The sequence below is a fragment of the Trachypithecus francoisi genome, unplaced genomic scaffold (assembly GCF_009764315.1).
Source record: "Trachypithecus francoisi isolate TF-2019V2 unplaced genomic scaffold, Tfra_2.0 Lachesis_group0, whole genome shotgun sequence".
Lineage (NCBI taxonomy): Eukaryota > Metazoa > Chordata > Mammalia > Primates > Cercopithecidae > Trachypithecus > Trachypithecus francoisi.
In genome coordinates, this window is record NW_022681453.1 from 69,311,127 (window position 1) to 69,334,746 (window position 23,620).

The following is a 23,620-nucleotide window of genomic DNA, read 5'->3' on the forward strand; positions in this document are numbered from 1 at the left end:
TGGAAGTCAACCAATAGTGTCTGCTTAAGTTCAACTGGACACTGTGTGTCTGGAGCATAAAATTATGCGTCTGTTTTATTTTAGTATCCATACTAGGAAAGTGTTAGCCTCAAGCTCAGTGTTTCTCAAACTGTATGTGGTGAAGAACCAGCTTTTTTCCCCTCAATTCATCACAGACCAACACCAGGAAAATGAAATAAACCCATACAGATTTTAAAATATACTATACAAACCCAGAATTTTTGTTCAAAGGCCATAGTTTCTCTGTGAAATTGCTATAAAAAATGTCTAAACTCTCACAATTTCTGTCCTTACCCCAGCGTGAACCAGCATGGACCAGTAACAAGCAGTTTGAAGACCAGGCTGAGTTCATGACCACACTTGTTGACTCTGCTGACTTCACAAGCTGGCCCCAGCCTGCCTCACCTGCCCCTTGTCTGCTGCTCCTTTTGATTCACCTACAACAAGCTGTTCTCTGTTACCAGAATATGCCACATATTTTGTTTTACTTCTGGAATTGACTTTACAATCTGTTCTTTCTTCTTGGAATGCCCTCCTCTAGCTGGGGAAAAATTTTTAGACCAGATTAAAAGTCACCTTCCCTGTGATGTCTTCTCATGAAAAAAAATATTTTTTTAAGAGACAGGGGTCTCACTACATTACCTAGGCTGGTCTCGAACTCCTGGGCACAAGTGGTCCTCCCACCTCAGCTTCCCAAAATACTAGGATTACAGACATGAGCCATTACGCCCCCAACCTCATGAATTTTAGTTAGGTTATAGCAGTATAGTAAAAGTCCCTATGGATTGAATTCTTTGCTCCCCTCATCAGTGTTTTTTCTTTGAATCCTAGGTACACTTGTTTTATTGGATTACAGTTTCTGGGTCAGTATCCGGGATAGACTGAAAGTTTCTTGAAGTGATAATTATCTGATTCATCTTTATATCCCCTGTTCTTGGAACACATAGTTTGTCCTGAATAAATGCCTATTGAATTGAATCAACTCAACAAATGAGAAAACTTCTGTTTCTTTCCTTTTTTCTTTCCCAGATGTTTTTTATTGTGTTCTACCTTCATGTTTGTGTGTTTCCTTATAAGAACATACCATTTTGACAGATAATACATTTTTTCTTTCCTTTTCTGTCAGATCTGGACTTAAACAAGACACAACTTTTCATTGTTGTGTTCTAATCACAGGTCCTATCCTGTGGGCATCAGTGTCACTATTACTGCAGGCCACGTGTGGGGTTTTTGCACCCATGATTCTCTGACATGTATGCCACCCTAGCAACATACTCAAATTTCCAGCAGCAATAGATGAGCTTGTATATGCAGACATGTAAACTCCCAAAAGTACCTGGTAGGATGCTATTAATATATTGTAGAGAATATACAATTCAGAGACACACTGACCTGGGCTTTAATCCTTATTCACAGACTGACTAGCTTTGTGGCCTTGGGCAAGTTCCTTAACCTCTCTGAGCCTACTTCTTCTATTAAAACAAAAAATAGGTATAGTAAGATAACATGAGAAAACAATAGTTGCTTGTTAGTCCCCTCTGCTGAGACAGCACATATGTGGATTGGCAGGAAAGCAGGCTGAGTGCAGTCTGGGCAGCAGGACAAGTGAACCATAGAGTTAATGGGTCTGCCTGTCTCTTTAATGGGTCAGGGCCAACCTCTTTGGCGGATCTCCTGAGAAAGATGAGCTGCTTTGAAATTCTGTCTTGGGCAGAGCCTTGGTTGCTTCTCCATTTCTGTGCTTCTGACTTCCCTGCTTACAGCTGGCAGGGACAGCTACCCTAGAAGCTCAGGGCGTGCATGTCTGTGGTAGAAGGATGAGCAGCTGCTGCTTGTTGAAGTAGGGGGGTTGTTGGGGAGGCAGGCAAGTGACATAAAAACAGTATATGGAAATCCCCAAACCCCACTGTTCAAATGATTTCAGGGGTCCAAATCATGTCCATGAAGTGGCCTCAATGACATTTCTTCTCCAGACACTCCAACTGTTTCCTTTACTGATTTTTTTCCTCTTAACTTTAGAAAGGAGGAAATATGGTATATATTTGTTGGTCAGATGATTTTAATTAGGTTAAGAAAAAAATGGCTTCCTTCAACATGCCATGCATTTTCGTACCTCTGTGCCCTTGCTTCTGCTTTCTCACCACTAGAAATGCTGTTCTCCCTTTACCTGCCTGGTGAATTCAACCTCTAAACCTCAAATTAGAGGCCAGCCCTTCTTTGCATCTTCCCTCCCTGATGCCACCCTTCCTTCTAGGCTGCCACCATCCTTCAAACTCAACTTGGTTGTTGTGCTTCACACACTGAACTGCCTTTGTTTTTTGAGGTCTCTTTACCCTAACAGTGAAAGTTTCTCTTGAGGATCTTTGATCCCCAAGTGCTTAGCTCATAAAAGGCACTCAGTAAATATTTGTTGAGTGAAAACATCTATATTTGACAATTTCTCATTTCTCATAAATGTTTATCAAGTTATAACAGCATAGTAAAAGTCCTTATGGATTGAGTGCTTGATTAGTTCTGGGAGGTTACTGAGCGTCCCACCTGCACTTCAGGGGCGATAGGAGTAATGGTAGTAAGTGCTGACCTAGCAGCAGGGAGGAAGAATCAAGGAGTCATTTGGAATCCATAGAGTCAACTTTCTTTCTCTTCTTTCTCCTTCCTTCCTTCCTTCCTTCCTTCTTTCTTTCTTTCTTTCTTTCTTTCTTTCTTTCTTTCTTTCTTTCTTTCTCCTTCCTTCCCTCCTTCCTTCCTTCCTTTCTTTTTCTTTTTCCTTCCTTCCTTTCTTCCTTTCTTTCCTTTCTTTCCTTTCTTTCTTTCCCTCTTTCGAGACAGAATCTCGCTCTGTCACCCAGGCTGGAATGCAGTGGCAAAATTTTGGCTCACCACAGCCTCTGCCTCCCAGCTTCAAGAGATTCTCGTGCCTCAGCCTCCCCAGTAGCTGAGACTACAGGCACCTGACACCACGCCCAGCTAATTTTTATATTTTTAGTAGAGACAGGATTTCCACCATGTTGGCCAGGCTGGTCTCGAACCCCTGACCTCAGGTGATCCACCCACCTTGGCCTCCCAAAGTGTGGGATTACAAGCGTGAGCCACTGCGCCCAGCCAACATTTCTTAGCTTAATGTTTGCATACTCCAGCTTTATCTCTTGGCAGCCCAAAGTAGATTTCTGGGTTCAACCAGAAGTTCCTTGAAAATTGTCAGACTTCATAGAAGTGTGGAATTGGGAGTCATGGATCTAGTACTGTACTTCCATTTACTGGCAAACCCCTTGGGACAGAGTATTAAGTTTGATAGACTTGGGTTCAAATCCTGGCTCTGCCACTTACTCTCTGTGGGAGCTTGTTACCTCTCTGAGCCTCAGTTTCTTCCAGATCTAGAGGGAGAATAGTATTTATTTTGAAAGGTTGTTGTCACAACTAACTTATAAGTGTATAAAATGCCTAATCTAGGTTTGGCACTTCATGGGTGTTTAATAGGTGGGAATTATAATTTGGAAACGCTGGAGTGGGTGGGATGATGATCTGGGCAATGTATTATTATTAGTTTACTATTACCAGATCCAGATATATGCAGGGGAAAGCCAGCTTAGAATTCAAAAACCTGCTTTACATAGCTACTTTTGTTAAATGGATGTCAAATAAATACGTAATGATATTTGCAATGTGACTTAATAAAGGCCTTCAGGGGTTTTTCCAGCTTTCACTGTTAGGACTTTTTCTGATAATAGTCCCACTTTCCTACTCTGATGTGTCCTCACTCAGGAGCACTGTCTGGCTCTCCCCACAGGGAGCTCGGGACAGTATCCTGCCTGAAGTGTTGAGGTGAATTCTGTGCTCACTTTTCCTTTTTCTCTCCTTGTCTGACTCTCTCACCCTGAGATCTTATCGTCCTCTGGGAGGTATGTTAAGTGCTCTGCCAGGCTGTCTGTGCCTGGACTGTTTTTTCTCACTGCCAGTACCTCTTGGATTCCAATTCCAAACATGGTATCCATCTGGGGTCACCCTTTCTTCCGGTGCCAAGAGAGAACACATTCCAAATGGAACACAAGTGTGCCTCCCATGCTGGCTCTCCTCATTCTGCTTGGGAAAAACAGAGAGCAGGATGTGGCCGCGTCATCCCACACTGCTGGACTTTTCCATCCTGTAGTGCTACTTTCCCTTGGGACTATTTAGGTTTTTCTGCTAAGAACCAAATTTGAAGACTGTCCCAAGAAACACGGAACCAAGGAAGTTTGCCAGAGCTCTGCAGGGAGAGCCAGAGCCTTGCTGAGGCGGGGGTTGGGGGAGGGGGGGAGAGGTGGGGGTTGGAGAGAGAGAGATTTTTAAATTCTCCATGAAGTGTACTATGTTCCATCACTCCTTCCCAAAGCCACTGGAAGCATTCCTTCTAGGAAAGGTGGAGTTGGTGGTGAGAAGCTGGAGGTGAGAAGAACCCTGAACGGACGGATTCATTCATTTTCTGAATTTCCTATGTGAGGACGTATTAGAGCCCAGTGAGGCTTTGAGAGGCCCCAAAGATGAGCACCAACAGCAGCAGAGTGGGCCAGCTTCTCTTGCAGGCTTCAGCGTGCATTAGCTGGAAGCAGGATGTGGAAGGGGCTGTCTACCATTTAGCCAACTGCCTCTTACTCCTGGGCTTCATGGGAGGCAGTGGGGTGTATGGATGCTTCTATTTTTTTGGCTTCCTGAGTGCAGGTTACCTGTGCTGTGTGCTGTGGGGCTGGTTCAGTGCCTGTGGCCTGGACATTGTTCTTTGGAGCTTCCTGCTAGCTGTGGTCTGCCTGCTCCAGCTGGCACACCTGGTATACCGCCTGCGTGAGGACACTCTCACTGAGGAGTTTGACCTCCTCTACAAGACGCTGTGCCTGCCCCTGCAGGTGCCCCTACAGACATACAAGGAGATTGTTCACTGCTGTGAGGAGCAGGTCTTAACTCTGGCCACTGAACAGACCTATGCCGTGGAGGGTGAGACACCCATCAACCGCCTGTCCCTGCTGCTCTCTGGCCGGTAAGCTACTCTGTCCATTGCCCAGAATTTCTTTTCCCCGCCCACACTTCTCATTTCCTAGTGTGTCCCTTTCCATTTCATGTCCCATTCCATTGAGGGAAGGATGTGACGAATCAAACAAACCAAAATAGATTTTTCTAAGAGTGGGGTTGCTTCCTCTTTCTTGGCATTTTCCAAGAAGAAACCAGTTTGTGAGGCATCTTGGTTGACAAGAATGGTTGTGTGTGCCCTTGCTGCTGGAAGGTGTGCAGTGTGTGTGTCTTGAGCCTGGGCCTTAAAGAACCCCTCTGCCACCACCACACACATATTAGTGTGTCATGCCTAAGCTGCAGCAATATCTCTGTAAGCTTTGAAAAACTAACATTTCAATAGGGTTAATCTGTTCCTTATTCAAATTCAACATTTGCTAAGCACCAACTATATTCAGGGAACAATGGGAGATCGGGGAAGGGCGGTGGTTCTCATAATCCCTGTTCCCTGCCAAGGCATCAAGGAAACAGCCCCACTTGTATTTGGGGTACCTGTATGCAGCCACGTAGGGAGAGTGAATACCCCTTGCCCACCTTTCCATTTCCAGTTGTTCTATTGAGGCTCTTGCAAACTAAGAAGTCAAGTACAGTACTGTAAATCTGAGGGCCTAACAATGGGAGAAGAGAAGTGATGCTTACGCCGATCTCATTAAGGCTTATGTGGAAGCACCACCTCTTTTGGAGAAGGCTGACAGTCGGATATGGGCAGAGATGGTCTTAGTCAGGATCAGTGTATGCCCAGTCAACCTGGATGTGAATGTTGGGCACGGATATCTTTTGAGAAAATATCACGGGGCTCTGTGCTACACACTTAGTAGGTAATTGTGGATTTTTTGATACTGCCCTAGTGGCTCTTGAGCCCCACAACCCCCACTCCACCAGCTTTCTTGAGACCAGGAGAATGTGGTAGAAAAGGTAAGATGGCAATTAGAAGGCTCCAATTCCAAGAAAAAACAAATCGAATCCAGATAATACTGCCAACCACACAATGGGGAAAAAAGTTTGACAATCATGCTAATTGTACTACAACTACCACTAATAGTAATAATACATGTTTATGTATTCATTTATAGAACCTGAAATATCATGTATATATGTTTTGATTTCGTTTGAACTCAGAGGTCCTGGGTTGAATGAACTATGAGGGGAGACATTTTGTGGGGGTACATTTCATTTCATTTATTGGTGAACTGAAAGTGTAAACCAATGTGATTATTTCTAAACAAATATAAGTGTAAATACAAATACATATAACTGTTGCCAAAATGTTTGCACCTCTAGTTCCATGCTCATTCATGAGACCCATGATGTTGTAACTCGTCTGTTCAAAGGAGGAAATTGAGACCAGCAGAAGTACTTCCTCCAGTGTAGGGTGCTCATTTGCTGGAAGCATGTAGGGTTACTGTAGAGTTCAGGCAGGACAGATTTACGGTGGACTTGTATAAGATCACGTCCCAGTGAAGGGGAGAGGGGGGCTTGCCCTTGGTGTAGCTTTTCCTGGTATACTTAGCATCAAAAGGCCGAGTCAGAAATTAGACAATTTTGATTTTTTTTCTTGCCTTTCAAGGTTTGGAGTAAGAGTTTTGTTATCTTTCAATGTCACCCTGTCTCAACTTTGCTGAGCTGGACATAGGGGAAAAGGCTTCTAGTCTATGACTGGGCTCTAGTTTTAAAAGAGAATCGCTGAACCCTGGGCTGGTTGCAGTAAGGGACCAAACATCTCAAAGCAGCAGACAAGAACTTTGTGCCAGGAGGTGGGGACTCTTGTGCAGACTTCCCCATCTCACATGCACACTGTTCTCTAGAGTCCCTCACTCAAACTTCAGAAGTCTTTTTGTTTTACTTTAATAAAGGAAACCCATCTCTTTCAACACTCAGAGAAGCAAAGTGACTTCCTCAAAGTCTGTCTTCCTGTGAAGCAGTGCTTAACTTAGACAGTTTCTCTCATATAAAATTCAAAACACAAACTTCCATACATACAACCCCCTGAGCAGGCAACTAACTATCTAAGCTATTCACATAGGAGAAGATCATCCATCATCCAGTAGATGAAGAAGGAAGAAGAGACAGATGATAAAGGGCACAGCATCCCAATATAAATGGCTTCAGCGAGCCATGAAGACCATTAGACACTATCTACACTCTATGGTCGTCACTCTTTGGTGGCTTGCGTGGGTGGCCGAAATCGCCTAAGGATCTGACAGGTGCTGCAGCAGCACCATTCTCATCTGCTGTCTTCCTTTCCTAGGGAAGCTTTTCACTGAGGTTTTGATCCCCTTTTATTGTGACACAAGTGAGTTTGTTCCTTGGTTTCCTTTGTTGATTTATTCATCCTTCCTTTCTTGCTTCCTTCTTTCCTTGTTTTCCCCCTTTCATACATATTTATTCAGAGTGTTCCTATCTTCCAGTTTTAGGTTGTCAGATAATAAGTGCAATCGTTTTTTAATTGGTCATGGTCTTTGGTAATTTGTACACATGTATATATACCTAGGCATTCATTAAAAGCAAGGCTCAGGAGTGCTGATATCCCATTGGCCAGGACTTATCACATGCCTATGCCTAGCAGTCAGGGAAGTAGAGAAATGTTGATTTTTGCTCTGCAGTCATGTGTCCAGTTAAAATCTAGTACCATTAAGGAAGAGAAGAAAGCAGCTACTGGAGAAGACTGCCACACTGGATTTCCCAGGTCTTTGTTCATCCCCATGTTTATCTGCTTCTCAATACCCTTTGCATCCCTCAAAATTCAGCTCAAATGTCATCTTCTTCAAGAAATCTGCTGCCCAAAGAGAACCAATCTCTCTCCCTCCTTTGTTACTGTTCCACAATAGCACCTATCACATTGACTTGCAGTCAGTTATTTATGTGCCTGTGACTTCCACTAAGTTGTGAAATCCTCAAAGACAAAGACCAGATTGTATCCATCTCTGCATTCCCAGATCTCCAGGGACATGGGAGATGCTCCATGAATGTTTGTTTAGCCAATAAACTTCCAGAAATAATGGAGGGATATCTCCACCAAATGAACAAGGTGTACCTTAGAGATCTTTTTCATCTTCCCCCTTTGCCTAATAGAGGCACCCCATTGTCCGATATAACTCACTTTAGAAGAGAGGTTAAAGATGGAACTCTGAGTTTTCTGGGCAGGGGTTGAGAGGGAAGGATAAAGCCCATACTGGATTCTAATCTTTTTCCAGATGTGGCATCACGTCTGAAATACATTCCCTGTCCTCAGGCATCGTCATACAGCCACAAGCGTACAAAGGCAGCAAGCAGCAATAGTAAGGCTCCTAACCCCTTAAGTTGTGAAACCAAGCCTAGGGTCATGGGCAAGTCAAGAGCAGTTGTTTAACCTGTTGGTAGTGTGGGATAAGAATATTCATAAAATTAAAGCGAATATATTAATTAGGATTTCTGGCTGCAGACAGTAACCCACTCTAGCAAGCAGAGGGATGGGTGGGGGGTGGGGGGATGTGGAAAGGTCTTTATTTAAAAGATACAAGGATTTCTCATGAAACTCAAGGAAAGACATGCACCTGAGCCTCAGGTAGTACTAGAAACAAGAACGTGTCCTACTAGGACATTTTATGTGATTTCAAGTTTATTTTCTCTATAGCCAGTTGGGACCCATGCTTTTCAAAGTCTGAGTTATGTGGCAAAAAAAGTTTTTTTTTAGTTCCTTCAGGGAGGAGTGTGTTAGTTTTGTTAATGTCTGATAATTGTCCCCATCCAAGGCATGATTTACACTCAATTCCATTTCCAAATTCGCAGGGAAGGAGTTTGATTGGCTCAGCTTGAGTTAGGTGTTCACCCTAGGACCATCAACTGGATAGGGTGCGTAGGATCTCATTGTCTAAAGAAACAAGCTATTATTGTACCTGTGGTTAGAGAGGTCAGGGAAGGGGTCATGCTGGGAGAGTCCACTACCATCTACCCAAAGCTCTAGTAATAGGGTGGCAACACGGTGTTATGCTAAGAACATAGAATTTTAGTTCTGCCACTCGATCGCTATGTAACCTTAAGCTCGCCACTCAACCCTTCTGACCACCAGTTTCCTTAGCTATAAAATACAGAAAAGAATAATCTACCTTGAGGTGTTGTGAACATTATATAAGAGAACACTGGTAAAGTATCTAGCAGAGTCTGGCATATACTGGACTTGCCACTTCCTTCAAAGTCTACAAAGTGGTTAAATGTAAGCATGGATCTTCACGTAGCTAATGGGAAGGAAGAAAGGAGAATCTGTGGAGCAGCAGCATCCAACAGAACTCTCTGTGATGACGGAAACGTTCTAGATCTATGTTGTACAACATGGTAGTCACAGGCCATATGCGGCTGTTGAGCACCTATAATGCAATTAGGTAAGGAACTGAATTTTTAATTTTATTTAATTTTAATTAGTGTAAATGTAAACTTAAATAGGCAGCAGCGTTCTTTTCTATTTTTTTGAGACAGAATTTTGCTCTTTTGCCCAGGCTGGAGTGCAGTGGTGTGATCTCGGCTCACTGCAACCTCTGCCCCCGAGTTCAAGTGATTCTCCTGCCTCGGCCTCCTGAGTAGCTGGGATTGCAGACATCCACCACCATGCCTGGCTAATTTTTGTACTTTTAGTAGAGATGGGGTTTGACCATCTTGGCCAGGCTGGTCTCGAACTCCTGACCTCAGGTGATCCACCTGCCTTGGCCTCCCAAAGTGCTGGGATTACAGGTGTGAGCCATTACACCGGGCCAGCAGCAGAGTTCTTGAGCAGTAATTTCCATCCTGGCTACACATTAGAATCACTGGGGTGATGTAAATATTAATAATATCCAGATTCTACCTAGAGAGATTCTTGTTTCATTGCTCTGGGACAAGGCCCAAGCCTAGGTGCTTTTTTAAAAGCTTCCCTGGGGCTTCTACTCTGCAGCCTGAGATTGAGAACCACCAGTAAGGAGGAGGAGGAGGAGGAGGAGGAGGAAAATGAGGGTTCAGGAAGTCTCAATGGGTTCCATTTCTGAACTATTTGCATGCAGTAACTAGGCTGGCTAGTCTAGCTTTGGGTTTTGCCATGCTTTAGGCAAAGTATTTCTACAGGAAGATTCATGTTAATCAGCTACACCTAACTTCAGAATAGGTGACTTGGGGAGCCATTTTCTTTTTCCCACATGATCTCTTCTCTTCCCTTGCCAGGGTTCGTGTGAGCCAGGATGGGCAGTTTCTGCACTACATCTTTCCATACCAGTTCATGGACTCTCCTGAGTGGGAATCACTACAGCCTTCTGAGGAGGGGGTGTTCCAGGTAACAGGGAGCCCCGTGGCAGCACCGCCTCACCCCGTCCCACTGCAGCCCAGCAATATCCGTTCCTCCATGTTTCCCCTCTCACATCTGTCCTTTGCACCACTGCCAGTGTAAAGCTACAGGCCGGGCACTCTTCCTCTGTGAAAAGAGTTCCTGGGCTCCTAGCCATAGGTGAGGTAGGGTAGGAAGATACTGGCCCCTGGGTAGACCATGTTACTTGAATGCTTAAACTCTTCTGGAACACCCTAGTGCCACAAGATAAAAACCCACACTCCTTACAGGGTAACTTAAACCTTTTAGTGCTCTCTAGCCACATTCCCAGCTCTCCCTCCTTCATATTTTTTGCTCATACTAGCCATGCTGAACCACTAGTACTTACCTAAACACACCACATTGTTTTGCAGCTCTATGCCTTGGCCCCTACTTTCCCCTCTGAAATGCATTTCCCTGTCTAGATGAGACCGTGGCACCTCACTTCCTCTGTGAAAACTGCCCAAATTGACCTCACCAACATCCACCCCACAGCCTAGCGCTCCTGTGTGCCTGTTCTAGTCCTTTTACTTATGCTAACTGGTGCACATCTTGCTCTCTGTTCTAATAATCTGGTCTCCTTTCTGTCTTCTGCACCGTGAACTCCTTGAAGTAAAAATCTAGGCTTTTCCCTCTCTGTTCCCAGACTCTAAAGGAAAGTACCTGGAGCACAGCAGCTGTTCAGTAAAGAATTGCTGGCTGGGTGTAGTGGCTCACGCCTGTAATCCCAGCACTTTGGGAGGCTGAGGCGGGAGGATCACGAGGTCAGGAGATTGAGACCATCCTGGCTAACACGATGAAATCCCGTCTCTACTAAAAATACAAAAATTAGCCGGGCGTGGTGGCGGGAGCCTGTAGTCCCAGCTACTCGCGAGAATGGTGCGAACCCGGGAGGCGGAGCTTACAGTGAGCTGAGATTTCACCACTGCACTCCAGCCTGGGTGACAGAGCAAGACTCTGTCTCAAAAAAAAAAAAAAATTGCTGAACTGGTTTCCCACTGGGCAGCTGATGTCCCAGAGCACTCCATGGGGCATTCACATACATGCTCCAATGCAGGTGCCTGGCTGCCTGGCCCCTACTTTTCTTATCTCTGCCAATCCCTCAGGCTTTGGTCACTTTCTCTGTAGCTCTCACTTACTGAATGGCTAGCATGTGGCAGGCACTACATATCATATTGCCTCATTGATTCTCACAACAAGTCTATGGGTTGAATATGATTATTACCCCATTTAACAACTGAGGAAACTAATGCCCAAAAACATCAAGTAATTTGCCCAGGGTCTTCAGCTAGAAAGTGACAAAGCCAAGTCGCCTGGATCTACCATTTCTGTTCTTTATTAAAATGGGAGGGTCACCAGAAGAGTGGAGTTTACTCACACACACACACACACACACACACACACACACGCACATGCATGCACACACACACGCACACACTCACTCACCCCTTTAAGGACTCCCCTGCCTGGATAGTTTGCTGGAACTGGAAACACTGGGTTCCATGTGTCTCCTACTACTTTTATCAGGGAGTCCCTCAAACCAACATATGAGCCAGCCCCGGAACAGACACACACAGGCATTGCTACCTGGCAGGGCCTGCTTCCGCCCCCACCCTGACACTTGGCTCTGTGATAATAATGGAGCCTGAGAGGCAGTCCTGATCCCACCGCCAGGGGCACTAGCCGCAGATCCACCTCCATTGTGTTCCTACCCTGACCTCCCTCCACACACCCTCTCTAACTAGCCCAAAAACCTTCTTCAGGAACTCTCTCAGGCACATGAGAACCTCTAGGAGGGCTGAGTCAGGACCTGAGCCAGCTGGACCGGGGCGCTTTCTGACACTGACATGAAGGAACAGGTGGTAGGTAAGCCAGGTGTCCTCCCCTAAGTTACGCTCAAGAGGAAGGGCTGTAACCCCACATGGCCTCTCAGCCTGGAATGTAGGTGCGGTCATATTCCTCCCATTTATATTTTTAGTGTGCACCTCCTTTGGGAGCAATGAGAGCCACACATTTGCTATTGGCTGTGTAAAGTCCAATTTCCTCTTTGCAAATGTCAAGTGTTATCTTAAGTTAGAGTTCATCCTGTCCTTGCCTTTTGCAATTACATAGTCTTTGTTGACTGAGAGCAATCCACAGTGACAGCCTAAATTATAATTCACATTGTACTTAACACAAATCAATCAGCATTCCACCACACCTCTCAACAATTCAATTAAGTCAGAATGCATTGTGTGTTCAGCACTGTGACACTCATTAGTCACAGAGAACACAGCACAGGAGGGATCACACAGAAATCATCACTGTTTTTCTAATTTGCATCCTATCTTACTGAACCTAAGTCCTATTTACATAGATTATCTCATTTACTTCATTCAACCAGCCTGGCCAGCATGGTGAAACCCCATCTCTACTAAAAATACAAAAATCAGCCAGGCACAGTGGCAGGTGCCTATAATCCCAGCTACTTGGGAGGCTGAGGCAGGAGAATTGCTTGAACCCAGGAACTGGAGGTTGCAGTGAGCCGAGATCACGCCACTGTATTCCAGCCTGGGTGACAGAGCAAGACTTCGTCTCCGGTTGGGGGAGGAGGGGAGGAAAGTGACATTAGGTTGTTTTACAATATACAAGATTGGCTGTCTTCCCTTGATTCATTTATTCACTTCAGTTATATTTATTGAAAACTTAGTATGTACCCGGCACTGTTAAAAGGGCTTGAAATATATCAGTGAATAGAACAGATGAAGGTCCCTCCCCTCATGAAATTTACATTCTCATAATGGAGTCAAAAAGCCATAGACAAAATGAATCAGTAAATTATATAATATGTTAGAGGATAATAACTGCTAGTTAAAAAAAAGAAAGCCTAGAGTAGTGTAAGGGAGATATGGTTGCAATTTTAAATAGGGTGGTCATGGAAATCCTTGTTAAGCAGGTAACATTTGAGCAAAAACCTGAGAGAGGTGACAGGTGAGGTCTGTGAATATCTGGGAAAAGCATATCAGAGGAAAGAGCCAGTGCAGAGGTCCTGAGGTGGGGCCAGTGGTGTTTGACTCACAGAAAGGAGGACAGTGGACCTGGAATGGAGAGAGGAAGGGGAGGGAATAGCAGGAGAGAAAGTTGGAGAGGTGACGAGGTAGCAAGATTATGTAGGGCCATAACATATATTGTCTAGATACAGCCAAAAGGATTTTCTAAAGGGTTGGATATAGTATGTGAGAGAAAGAGATCAAGGAAGACTCTAAGGCTTTTGGTCTGAGGAACTGGACGGGTGGTGCTGCTGTCATCTGAGATAAAGAAAGCTGCAGGTATAGCTGCTTTCGGAGGACTAGGAAGTTCAGTGTTTTATGTTAGGTTTGCATCATCTGTGGACATTTAGATGGAGATGCTGCATAGGCAACTGGATATTTAAGTCTGGAATTCAGGAATGAGATCTGGGCCTGAGATATAAATTTGGGAGTTGGTTGTATACAGATAATATTTAAAGCCATTGGATAGGATGAGCTCACCGGCCGGGCGCGGTGGCTCAAGCCTGTAATCCCAGAACTTTGGGAGGCCGAGACCGGCAGATCACGAGGTCAGGAGATCGAGACCATCCTGGCTAACACGGTGAAACCCCGTCTCTACTAAAAAAAAATACAAAAATCTAGCCAGGCGAGGTGGCGGGCGCCTGTAGTCCCAGCTACTGCGGAGGCTGAGGCAGGAGAATGGCGTAAACCCGGGAGGCAGAGCTTGCAGTGAGCTGAGATCCAGCCACTGCACTCCAGCCCGGGCGACAGAGCGAGACTCCGTCTAAAAAAAAAAAAAAAAAAAAAAGAAAAGGATGAGCTCACCAAGTGAGTGAGTGTGGATGGAAGAGGGAATGGTTCAAGAGCGGAGTCCTGGGATACTTTAGTGGTAAGGAGTTGGAGAGAAAAGGAGAAAGCAGCAAAGGAACTTGAAAAGGAACAATCATGAGATTGGACCAGGAGTGTATTGCATCCTGGGAACCAAGAAAAGAAGGTGTATCAAAGAGGAGGGGGAAATTGATGGATGCCATGAAAAAACATCAGACTCAGCAGCTTAGAGGTCACTGGTGACCTTAATAGGAGCAGTCTTTGTGGACTGCTGGGGACAAAGTCTATCGGTTTAAGAGAGTGAGAAGAGAGGAATTGGAGACCGTAAGTATAAACAGGTTTTTTTTTTCTTTATGAGTTTTGCTAAAAAGAGAAGCAAATTAGTGGAGTGATAGTCAGGGAAGTGAGGTCAAGAAAAAGAATTTTTATTTATAAAATTTTGTTTTATTTTAAGATGGAAGAAGTAACAGCATATTTCTAAGAAGGTTCACAGTCTTTGTGTTTGGCTTTAAGGACGTTATTTACATTCGGCTTAGCTCTTGCTCAAACACACCTGCTTCATATTTGGTACTCTCATTTCTTGTTTGGGAATTGTTCATAAGTACATCTAAGGTACAGGCTATGGCAGATTGTGACAACTACTTGCTGAACTATTAGTCATGGACGGATTGTATTATTTTCAGAATTATTTCTCATGAGGTAAGAGAGAATAAGTAATTTATCTGACATCATACAACTGATAGAGGTAAAGTTGAAACATGAAACCACTTCTGGCCTCAATAATGTAGTTTAGGTCCTGATTGCAGTGCTAATAATTAGTAGGGAAAAGTTGAGAGGAGGAAATGAATAAAGGACGTGGGGGAGGGGTATAGGAGAAAAGAAGGAAGAGGAGGTTAGTGGGAGATCTGGTAGGCAATGCAGGAATGAAAAGGATTATATATAATCTCTAATAAAGAACGTTTAGAAAGCTACCCTACCTTCAATTTGACAATTCATATAAAGTACTTAACACAATGTCTGGCACCTCTTGACAAATGTTAGCTGCTAACCTCATTATCATCATCATTTCCACTGTCTCCATCCACAAAAATGTATCATGAACTCTGCCAGCCCAAAGTATTATGGTCAATTAGATTATTAAAAATTGTGTGATTCTGCACCCTTTTCCTGCACTGTCATAAGCATGTTTCCATTTTAACCACAGCTTTACCACTCATCATTATTGTGACAAGGATTTATCACGCATCTGCTGCATGCCAGGCACATGTTATTGTTTATTTCCCATGCAAGCATAATTTAACCTTGCATCATGGGCACATAGTGAGTGCTCAGAAATTTCTAGATGAATAAACAAATGGAGAATGGGGTGCCCTTTGATTTTCTGCCCTTTAGAGTTTGTCTTCCTCTACGCCCTTTTTCTGATTTCAGTCATCAGATCCTTTTGGTTACTTGAAGTGGCCAAGTTAAGAGCAATTTTATGGACCCAAATCCCAGGCCCATGCTTCATCCACATGATGTAGCTTGGCATACCTCATCAGAAGCTTTTTCTCAAACTGAACTTTCCAGCTCTTTTTGTGTCCCTACCCCAATATCTTATCCTTCCTCAGTCTTGAAATGAATAGTTGTCAGCATTTCAACCACTCTTCAGAGCACCAGAAGGCCCTTTCTTTCTCTATCTCAAAATCGTAAGACTCAGAACCTTCTGTAGTCACTAGTATCATTAGCCATGGAACCACAGAATTGGAGCTGAGGAAAATGGGTGTGGAACCTGAGGCTCCAGGAAGTGATGGGTGAGTGACTAAATGGCTGATCCCAGGGCTCCTGATACTAGACACCCCCATATCAGTGCACACAAGTGAAAGTCATCTACTAGACCTCCTCCAGGCAAGGTCATAGAGGGGTACTCCCACACAGCTTCTTCAGTAAAAGTACAGCTGTTTTCCAAGTGACTGTGTGATCTCTGTGCTCAGCATGGACAAATTTTCTAGTTTAAACCTTTACTGTCTGCTTCTGACCCCTCTCAGGTCACTCTGACTGCTGAGACCTCATGTAGCTACATTTCCTGGCCCCGGAAAAGTCTCCATCTTCTTCTGACCAAAGAGCGATACATCTCCTGCCTCTTCTCGGCTCTGCTGGGTTATGACATCTCAGAGAAGCTCTACACTCTCAATGACAAGCTCTTTGCTAAGTTTGGGCTGCGCTTTGACATCCGCCTTCCCAGCCTCTACCATGTCCTGGGTCCCACTGCTGCAGACCCAGGACCAGAGTCCGAGAAGGGTGATGAGGAAGTCTGTGAGCCAGCTGCGTCCCCTCCTCAGGCCATGCCAACCTCTCTCCAGCAAACACCTCCTTCTTCTCCCCCTCCAGCTGCCACCAACTTTCCTGCACCTCCTTCTTGGGCCAGGTTGTCCAGGCCAGACAGCGGCATCCTGGGTGAGGACTCCACCAGTCTGGTGCTGGAGGATTTTGAGGAGGTGTCAGGATCAGAATCATTTATGGATTATAGGAGTGATGGGGAGTACATGAGGTGAAGGGAGAACTAACATGGGCACAGCCACCGGCTCAGGATCCTATGTAAGTACTCAGAAGGCAGCTGCCGCACATTCCTGTCAATGGCTGGCCTTAACTCAGCTTGTTAGGGCAAAAAAAAAAAAAAAAAAATCATTTGTGGAACGTCTCCTCTTAGACGACTCACAGAAAGTGGCATTAACCCAACTTTGCAGATAGCAACTCACTCGGGTGCATGCAAGGCATGAAGGGATTTTAAAAACTCATTCATTATTAACTGTGATTGCATTTTGGAAAGTGGGCTGGTTGATATGTTGAGCCAGGAAGGTAGATTGCTGAGCATTTTTGCAAGTTTGTTCTAACAGCTGAGGCCACAGCTGGAGTTAAAGGGGCTTTTATTTGTGGCATGCATTTTAAAAGAAAAAGAATGTGGCAGAGTTCTAATTCCGATTGCTTGTCTTTCCTGGTATAGAGGCTGTCCTGGAAAGCAGTTGTTATTTAGCCTAGACTGGGCAGGCATGCAATTTTAAAAATTGCATATTTTAAAGAGGATTGTGATTATGGGCTAATAGCTCGGGGAGGAAAATGTCCTCATCTTGCTTTCCTCTCACCCAGTGAAGAATGTGTTTGTTGATCACACAGACAGAGGACTAGATACTACTATGAATAAACATTACTATGATCAGATAGGTATGTGGCAGCCTGGCTTTCCCCAGTCACCCACACCTGTGGGAGGTAGGATGTGTATAAATCCTGGAGGGCCTAATGGTACGTGCAGGATTTCCCTCGCAGAATTTCCCTCACCAGAGAGTCTACAAGAAAGTCTGTGCCCAGTGGTTCTGGGAAATTGCTCTCATGTTCCCCCGGCTGCCTCACAATGCTGTGACGTTTTTTTCTGTAACTCCACCCAACCACGATGTAGGCCTGAATTTCCTGAGGAAAATCCCATTGTTCCAATTTGGAAGGCGCTTCCCACTGTTCTTTAGAAAGCACCAATAAATTACCTGAGAAATTAGCCCAGTGAGGAAGGCCTCCAGAGTACATGAAATGAATGAGTGAATGTTTGTCTATTCTGAAAAACAGGTTATATAAACGATGAAAGAGGCCCCGGAGGTGACTGATGAAAGGTTAGAGATTTGGTTTTGTAGATATGGAATTTATAATCTCCTGTGTTACCAGCGTCCTTAGAACCATAGTTCAGCTGATTCTGAGGTAATTCCAAGGATCAATCTAACACCCCAGATCACTTTGTTGAGTTCCTCCAAGTGTGCATTGGCCACTCGGATCACTCCTTTCCCTCTGTGCAGCTGTTCGCCTTCCTACTTATTCATCCTGCATCCACGCATGCTCCTTATGACCTGTGGATCCCTCGTGGTCCAACTTGCCCATCCACCTATACAGTCTCTCTTCAACTCACAGCAGCTCTGTTTTCTCATGTTGTTCTTCCTGGTTTTCTTCTCTTTTCTTGGTTCTATTTTTCTCTTCTTTCTTCTCCAATTCCTTCTTAGTCCTTGATTGCCTCCTCCATTTGCTGTTTTCTTTTGTTTTGTTTTTTTGTTTTTTTTCTTTTCTTTCTTGAGACAGGGTCTCACTCTGTCACTGAGGATGAAGTGCAGTGACACGATGTGGGCTCACTGCAACCTCTACCTCCAAAAGCTCAAGTGATCCTCCCACCTCAGCCTCCCAAGTAACAGGGATTACAGGCACATGTCACTGTGCCTGGATAATGTTTAATTTTTAAATGTTTTTTGTAGAGACAAGGTCTCCCCATGTTGCCCAGGTTGTTCTGGAACTCCTGGGCTCAAATGATCCTCCTGCCTTGGTCTCCCAAAGTGCTAGGATTACAGGCATGAGCCAGCGTACCTGGCCAGTTTGCTGCTCTTAAGTGTCCGTTTTCTTCTGTCTTCTCAGTTTATTTCTCCTTCTTCAGTTGTCTCTTGTTTTCTTCCATTTTGTTGTTCATACATTTATCTCTCCTATTACCTCCTTTTTTCTTTCCCACTTTTTTTGCCTTGCTCTATCTATTCTTCCTCCTAAACACCCTGTACCCCCATCTTATTAGTTTTTAATCCTAACTCTTCCAAAGATCAGTACTTTTCCCTCTGCCTATAAAGAAAACCATGCGGCCGGGCGCGGTGGCTCAGGCCTGTAATCCCAGCACTTTGGGAGGCCGAGGTGGGCGGATCACGAGGTCAGGAGATCCAGACCATCCTGGCTAACACGGTGAAACCCCGTCTGTACTAAAAACACAAAAAAATTAGTCGGGCCTGGTGGCGGGAGCCTGTAGTCCCAGCTACTCCGGAGGCTGAGGCAGGAGAATGGCGTGAACCCGGGAGGCGGAGCTTGCAGTGAGCTGAGATCGCGCCACTGCACTCCAGCCTGGGCGACAGAGCCAGACTCCGTCTCAAAAAAAAAAAAAAGAAAGAAAGAAAAGAAAAAAAAGAAAACCATTCAAGTGAAGGTGTAAAATCCCCAACTTTAGGAATATTTTCCAAACATCAGGAGACAGACAGCACGGTAAATGAGAAAGAGACCAAGACTGGGAATCCAAAGTCCTAGCTTCTATGTCTGGCTTTGCTACTAATCAAATACGTGACTTTTTTGCAAACCATACAACCTCTCTAAACCTTACTTTCTTCGTTTGAGCGTGTTGGACCAGCTGTCCCCAGGAACCCTCTTGGATTTATCTGAGAAGGCAAGGATAAGTTTTTCAAAGGAAGAAAAGAGGAGCAGTCAGACCGCAGTTCAGTAGACACGAGCCCCAGGACATCTGAGTGTCTTTCAGCAAGAACTCTCCGCGGTATTTCACTACAGTTTCTCTGGCACCTTGGGGCTCTCCCCCACCCTTGTGGTGGTGGGTCTTGCTTCACTAGAAGTTCCCTCCATTCTGTGGCTGTGAAGAATCTATCACCTACCATGTGACTACAGTGCAGATTTTTTTTTTTTCCTTTTCCTTTTTTCTCTTTCTTTTCTTTCTTTCTTTCTTTCTTTCTTTCTTTCTTTCTTTCTTTCTTTCTTTCTTTCTTTTCTTTCCTTCCTCCCTTCCTTTCTTTCTCTCTCTCCTTCTCTTTCTCTCTTTCTTTCTTTTCTTTCTTTCCTTCTTTTCTTCTTTCTTTCTTTTTTCTTTCTCTCTCTTTTCTCTCTCTCTCTCTCTCTCTCTCTCTCTCTCTCTCTCTCTCTCCTTTCTTTTCTTTCTTTCTTTTCTTTCTTTCTTGACAGAGTCTTGCTCTGTCCCCTAGGCTGCAGCGCAGTGGCGCGATCTCAGCTCACTGTCAGCTCCGCCTTCCGGGTTCACGCCATTCTCCTGCCTCAGCCTCCGGAGCAGCTGACACTACAGGCGCCCGCTGCCACGCCCGGCTACTGTTTTTGGTATTTTTGGTAGAGACGGGGTTTCACCGTCTCCATCTCCTGACCTGGTGATCCGCCTGCCTCGGCCTCCCAAAGTGCTGCAATTACAGGCGTGAACCCCCGCGCCCGGGCTACAGTGCAGATATTTTATGTGAGAGGAGATCACAACTCACTCCCCAAGCCCTCAACCCTTAATACATACTATCGTATGAAATGCCTCTTCCCAAATTCAGCCTTTTCTAAAACTCAGGATGAGAAAACTGCTGATGAGGCTCACTTTCTAAAATACTGGAATTTGCAATATGGAGAGAATAGGTTTTTCATGTTTTGTTGTTTAAGCAACAGAGAGAAAGGAAAATTATGTTGTTTACTTTTTAGGCCATAAAGGTTTTCAGAACAACTTGAAAACATGATCAAATTAGCCAAACTTCTGACAGTTTTCAATGTAGTCTGTGATAATAGGATAATTTAGCCTCAGTTCTTTTTCTGGAATTGTGTTTTGGATGTTTGGTTTTACTTATTTACCATCAAACTTGCTGTAAGGTTATTACTGTAACTAATAGGCCTATTCCCTTATGATTGGGAGCAATTTACTGTTGTTTCTTTCACAAAGTATGGCACCATTCACTATCTATTTCCTGGCTCTTTAGTTATCAAAATTTTAAGCTCATTGCTATTCATCCCAGCATAGCACTTATATGAGAGGCATGAAGCTGGCTGAATTCTGCATCGTTAGGGATGACACAGTCTCATTACATTGATATCAGCGCTTGTCTCTCACACCAATCCAAATTAAGACCAACTGAAAATAGCCAAAGTTTCCTCTTGAACTCCTTGTTGAAGACACATACGTGTTTCAGTCTGGTGGTACCCAAAATTGAACAAAAAATGGGTGCTGCTTCTCTTAACAGGCAAAATTATGCTGCAGGATAATGTATTCATGCAGGGTCTTCCAGTCAGACCCCAAATTATCCCTGCCTTCACTAGAATTTTTCTGTTTAATTCTATGGCCACTCTCCACAGGGATCCATTCTGTGTCTTACTTATAGGAGATGCTCAGTGAATGAAGGATTTATCTTCTAGAAATGCAGCTCTGATGTAGTCTGTTGAGTGAAATAATTAATCCATTATCACAGACTAAATTGAAAGATGTCCGATATCTGGAGGATTTTAATTTTGTTTCACATTGTTCTGAAAACTCTGTGGCCTGGAAAGCGAAAACTGTACTGTTTCTTTTCTCCCTATTATTTAAATAAACAAATGATGAACAGATGACAACACGGAGGACACTCGAGGTAAGGGAAGGAGCCCCTCGACAGGAGGATCAGGCATAGTACCAAGGGCCAGAGAAATGATTCGATAAACACTTACTATTTACCATGTATTTCAGGCTTGGTTCTAGGTAATCACATGATAAGTAGTTGAAAGAACTGAAAATGTTTAATCTGCCAGAAAAGGGCAAGTGTAATATCTTCAAATTTTAAAAAGAATGTGAATTAGAACTTGACTTAATTTGGTGTAGTTTTTGTGGGCAGAAATTGAATGGCTGAAAGTTACAAGAAGGATTTTAGCTTAGTATTGATACTGGATTATTCATGGGTAGTGAGAGTTACTCATCACTGGAAGAGTTCAAGCAGGGGCCAAAAGAAATCTCAGAGATTTTATAAGGTGATTCATGCTCTGGGAAAAGGATGCCTTGGATTATTGCTGTTAGAGTACCTTCTAACTCTAGGATTCTGTGGTTCTAAGATCTGGACTCTAGTCTTGCCATTCACCTGCCATCAAGAGCAGGTTCCTCATCTGAAGGACAGGACCAAGATGGCTCTGTCTACCTTACCAGGTTGCTGTGAGGAGTGATTGTGATAAAATACATAAAGGCAGTTTTTAAGCTGTGAAGCACTAGTTAAATGTGTAGCATATTTTAAGATTCTGTTGTATGTGCAATTATTTAGCAGTCTCTCTCTTTTATCAGAGATAGATGATTTTCCCTCTTATTTCCCCCAGTTTGGCTTTTCAGGGAAGGTGGCAGCTGTCAGAATCCCCTGACAACAAAAGGTACAGCAAAAAGTGGAGGCCTAAAGAAAACATGTACTAGCCCCTTAGCCCCTGAATAACTAAGTCACACCCCAGTCTGCTCTCCTTCATCTGTTTGGGAGGAGGCAGATTAGAGTCATCAGGCTCTTCCCCTCAGAAGCAGCTGTAAGGTATTTGGTAGCTGTCAGTGCTAGCAAATAGCGCTTTTCTCACAGAACTACTGGAAAGAGTCCTGGCACAGAAAACTTGCTCTTGAAAGTGACACGGCCAGAGCAGTGGTCTCCAGAGGGTCGTGCCACCTCTACCTGCCACAGGTTCCATTGTCAGTCAGGTTAAGTTAGAGGCAGCAGGTCCCCACCTGCCCTCTGGATCACAGCAGCCTGGGGCTGCTCCCGAGTCATGTTTCCACTTCTGCCTTACAGGCCTCATTTTCCTACCCATCTTTCTGTAAAAATGAAAGTCATGAGTCTTATGAAACTTATCAATATTCAATACAGGCTTTTTTTTTTTTCCTTTAAATTGGATAGGGTTAGGTAAGAAGTAGAGTTCTGTAGAATGTTCATAGGAAGCAACAAAAGTTGATCTCTTGATCTCTGTAATAGGAGAGGATTGGGATACGTACCTTCAAAGCTGACTTGCCCTAATATTCTAGTATGAAATGATTCAAAGGTACACCTGCCCCTCTCATGTCAGGCAGTGAGTACAGCTAAAACACTGGGAATTGATAGAGGAAAAGAAAAAAACTGAAAAGAACCTTTTGAAGTTAGACAAACGGTCCAGAGACATAGTGCTAAAATCCTGCCTCTTTTTCTTTCCACAGCTTCTAGAATTCCTCTCCAGAGCTACTCTCCAGTTATATCCAGGAGACAGGCCCCTTTGGCTCCAACCCACACGCCTGAACTTTAAGGACCATTGGACTGTCTTCTCTGTGGCCAGCACAGCTCTCTTCTGTGCTCACAGACTGGCACTGATAGGCATGCCTCTTTCCCCACCCACTGGAAGGCTCACAGGCAAGGTGAGAGAGGACACAGAAGGTGCCAACACTGTCGCTACAGTAAGGACCTTGAGTGACTTTGAGAAATTCACCATCATAAGCCTTCCGTCAGGAGCAGGCAATGGAAGTGCAGAGGCACAGATTCCATTCTTTACCAGCTGCAGAATCTTGGGCAAGTTGCATGGCCTCTGTGAGCCTCATCGGTGAACAGTGGGGGTTATGAAACCCACCTCACAGGGTTGTTGTGAGGATCCGATGAGTTGATTTAAGTAAGCACCTAGCACATGGCATGGCACCAAGTAAGCACTCAATAAATCACTCAATTCTTTTCCCTATGTTGTTTCTTTGCGTTGTCTGAAAGAATCAGTGGAGTCAAAGATCCAGCTTTTCACTGATGATTATTTTTTATTTTTCAATCAAGATTCAAATTTATGGAAGTGGAAATTTTAAAACCTCGTTTTCCCTTAGACTGTGACATTTAACTTACATCTCTTTTTCTATTGATGAACCTAGTATTAAACAATAGTTTTTAGAGGA

The 23,620-nt window shown here is 44.2% G+C and overlaps 2 protein-coding genes across 5 annotated transcripts in view; both read left to right on the plus strand.

The window, feature by feature from the left end:
• The window catches only part of LOC117083463 (cytochrome c oxidase copper chaperone), a 17,997-nt gene extending 12,971 nt beyond the window's left edge, over nucleotides 1-5,026 (plus strand). Inside the window, exon 4 of one of the 2 annotated variants that reach the window (XR_004437093.1) lies at nucleotides 321-1,008. The gene's annotated coding sequence lies outside the window, so the exon portion shown is untranslated. Of the gene's footprint in view, nucleotides 1-320; nucleotides 1,009-4,898 lie in introns of those variants that run through there. The other variant, XM_033211128.1, reaches the window with a different exon arrangement.
• Nucleotides 4,082-23,418, plus strand: POPDC2 (popeye domain containing 2). 3 transcript variants are annotated; one of them, XM_033211126.1, is made up of 4 exons: nucleotides 4,082-5,029; nucleotides 10,225-10,333; nucleotides 16,224-16,632; nucleotides 22,028-22,891. In XM_033211126.1, exons 1-4 carry the CDS (start codon nucleotides 4,539-4,541, stop codon nucleotides 22,099-22,101), a joined length of 1,083 nt encoding a protein of 360 aa, XP_033067017.1. In that variant the 5' UTR covers nucleotides 4,082-4,538; the 3' UTR covers nucleotides 22,102-22,891. The 3 variants fall into 3 exon arrangements, with proteins under 3 accessions (XP_033067017.1, XP_033067015.1, XP_033067016.1); XM_033211124.1 differs by lacking the exon at nucleotides 22,028-22,891 and adding an exon at nucleotides 22,910-23,418 and having other exon boundaries at nucleotides 4,083-5,029; nucleotides 16,224-16,773; XM_033211125.1 differs by lacking the exon at nucleotides 22,028-22,891 and adding an exon at nucleotides 22,910-23,418 and having other exon boundaries at nucleotides 4,084-5,029.
• The last annotated feature ends 202 nt before the right edge of the window (nucleotides 23,419-23,620 follow it).

Coding starts and splice junctions, on each gene's coding strand:
- POPDC2 (XM_033211124.1), top strand. CDS start 4,539: ATGAGCACCAACAGCAGCAGAGTGGGCCAGCTTCTCTTGCAGGCTTCA. Junction 5,030..10,224: donor TCCCTGCTGCTCTCTGGCCG/GTAAGCTACTCT, acceptor TTCCCTTGCCAG/GGTTCGTGTGAGCCAGGATG. Junction 10,334..16,223: donor CTGAGGAGGGGGTGTTCCAG/GTAACAGGGAGC, acceptor GACCCCTCTCAG/GTCACTCTGACTGCTGAGAC.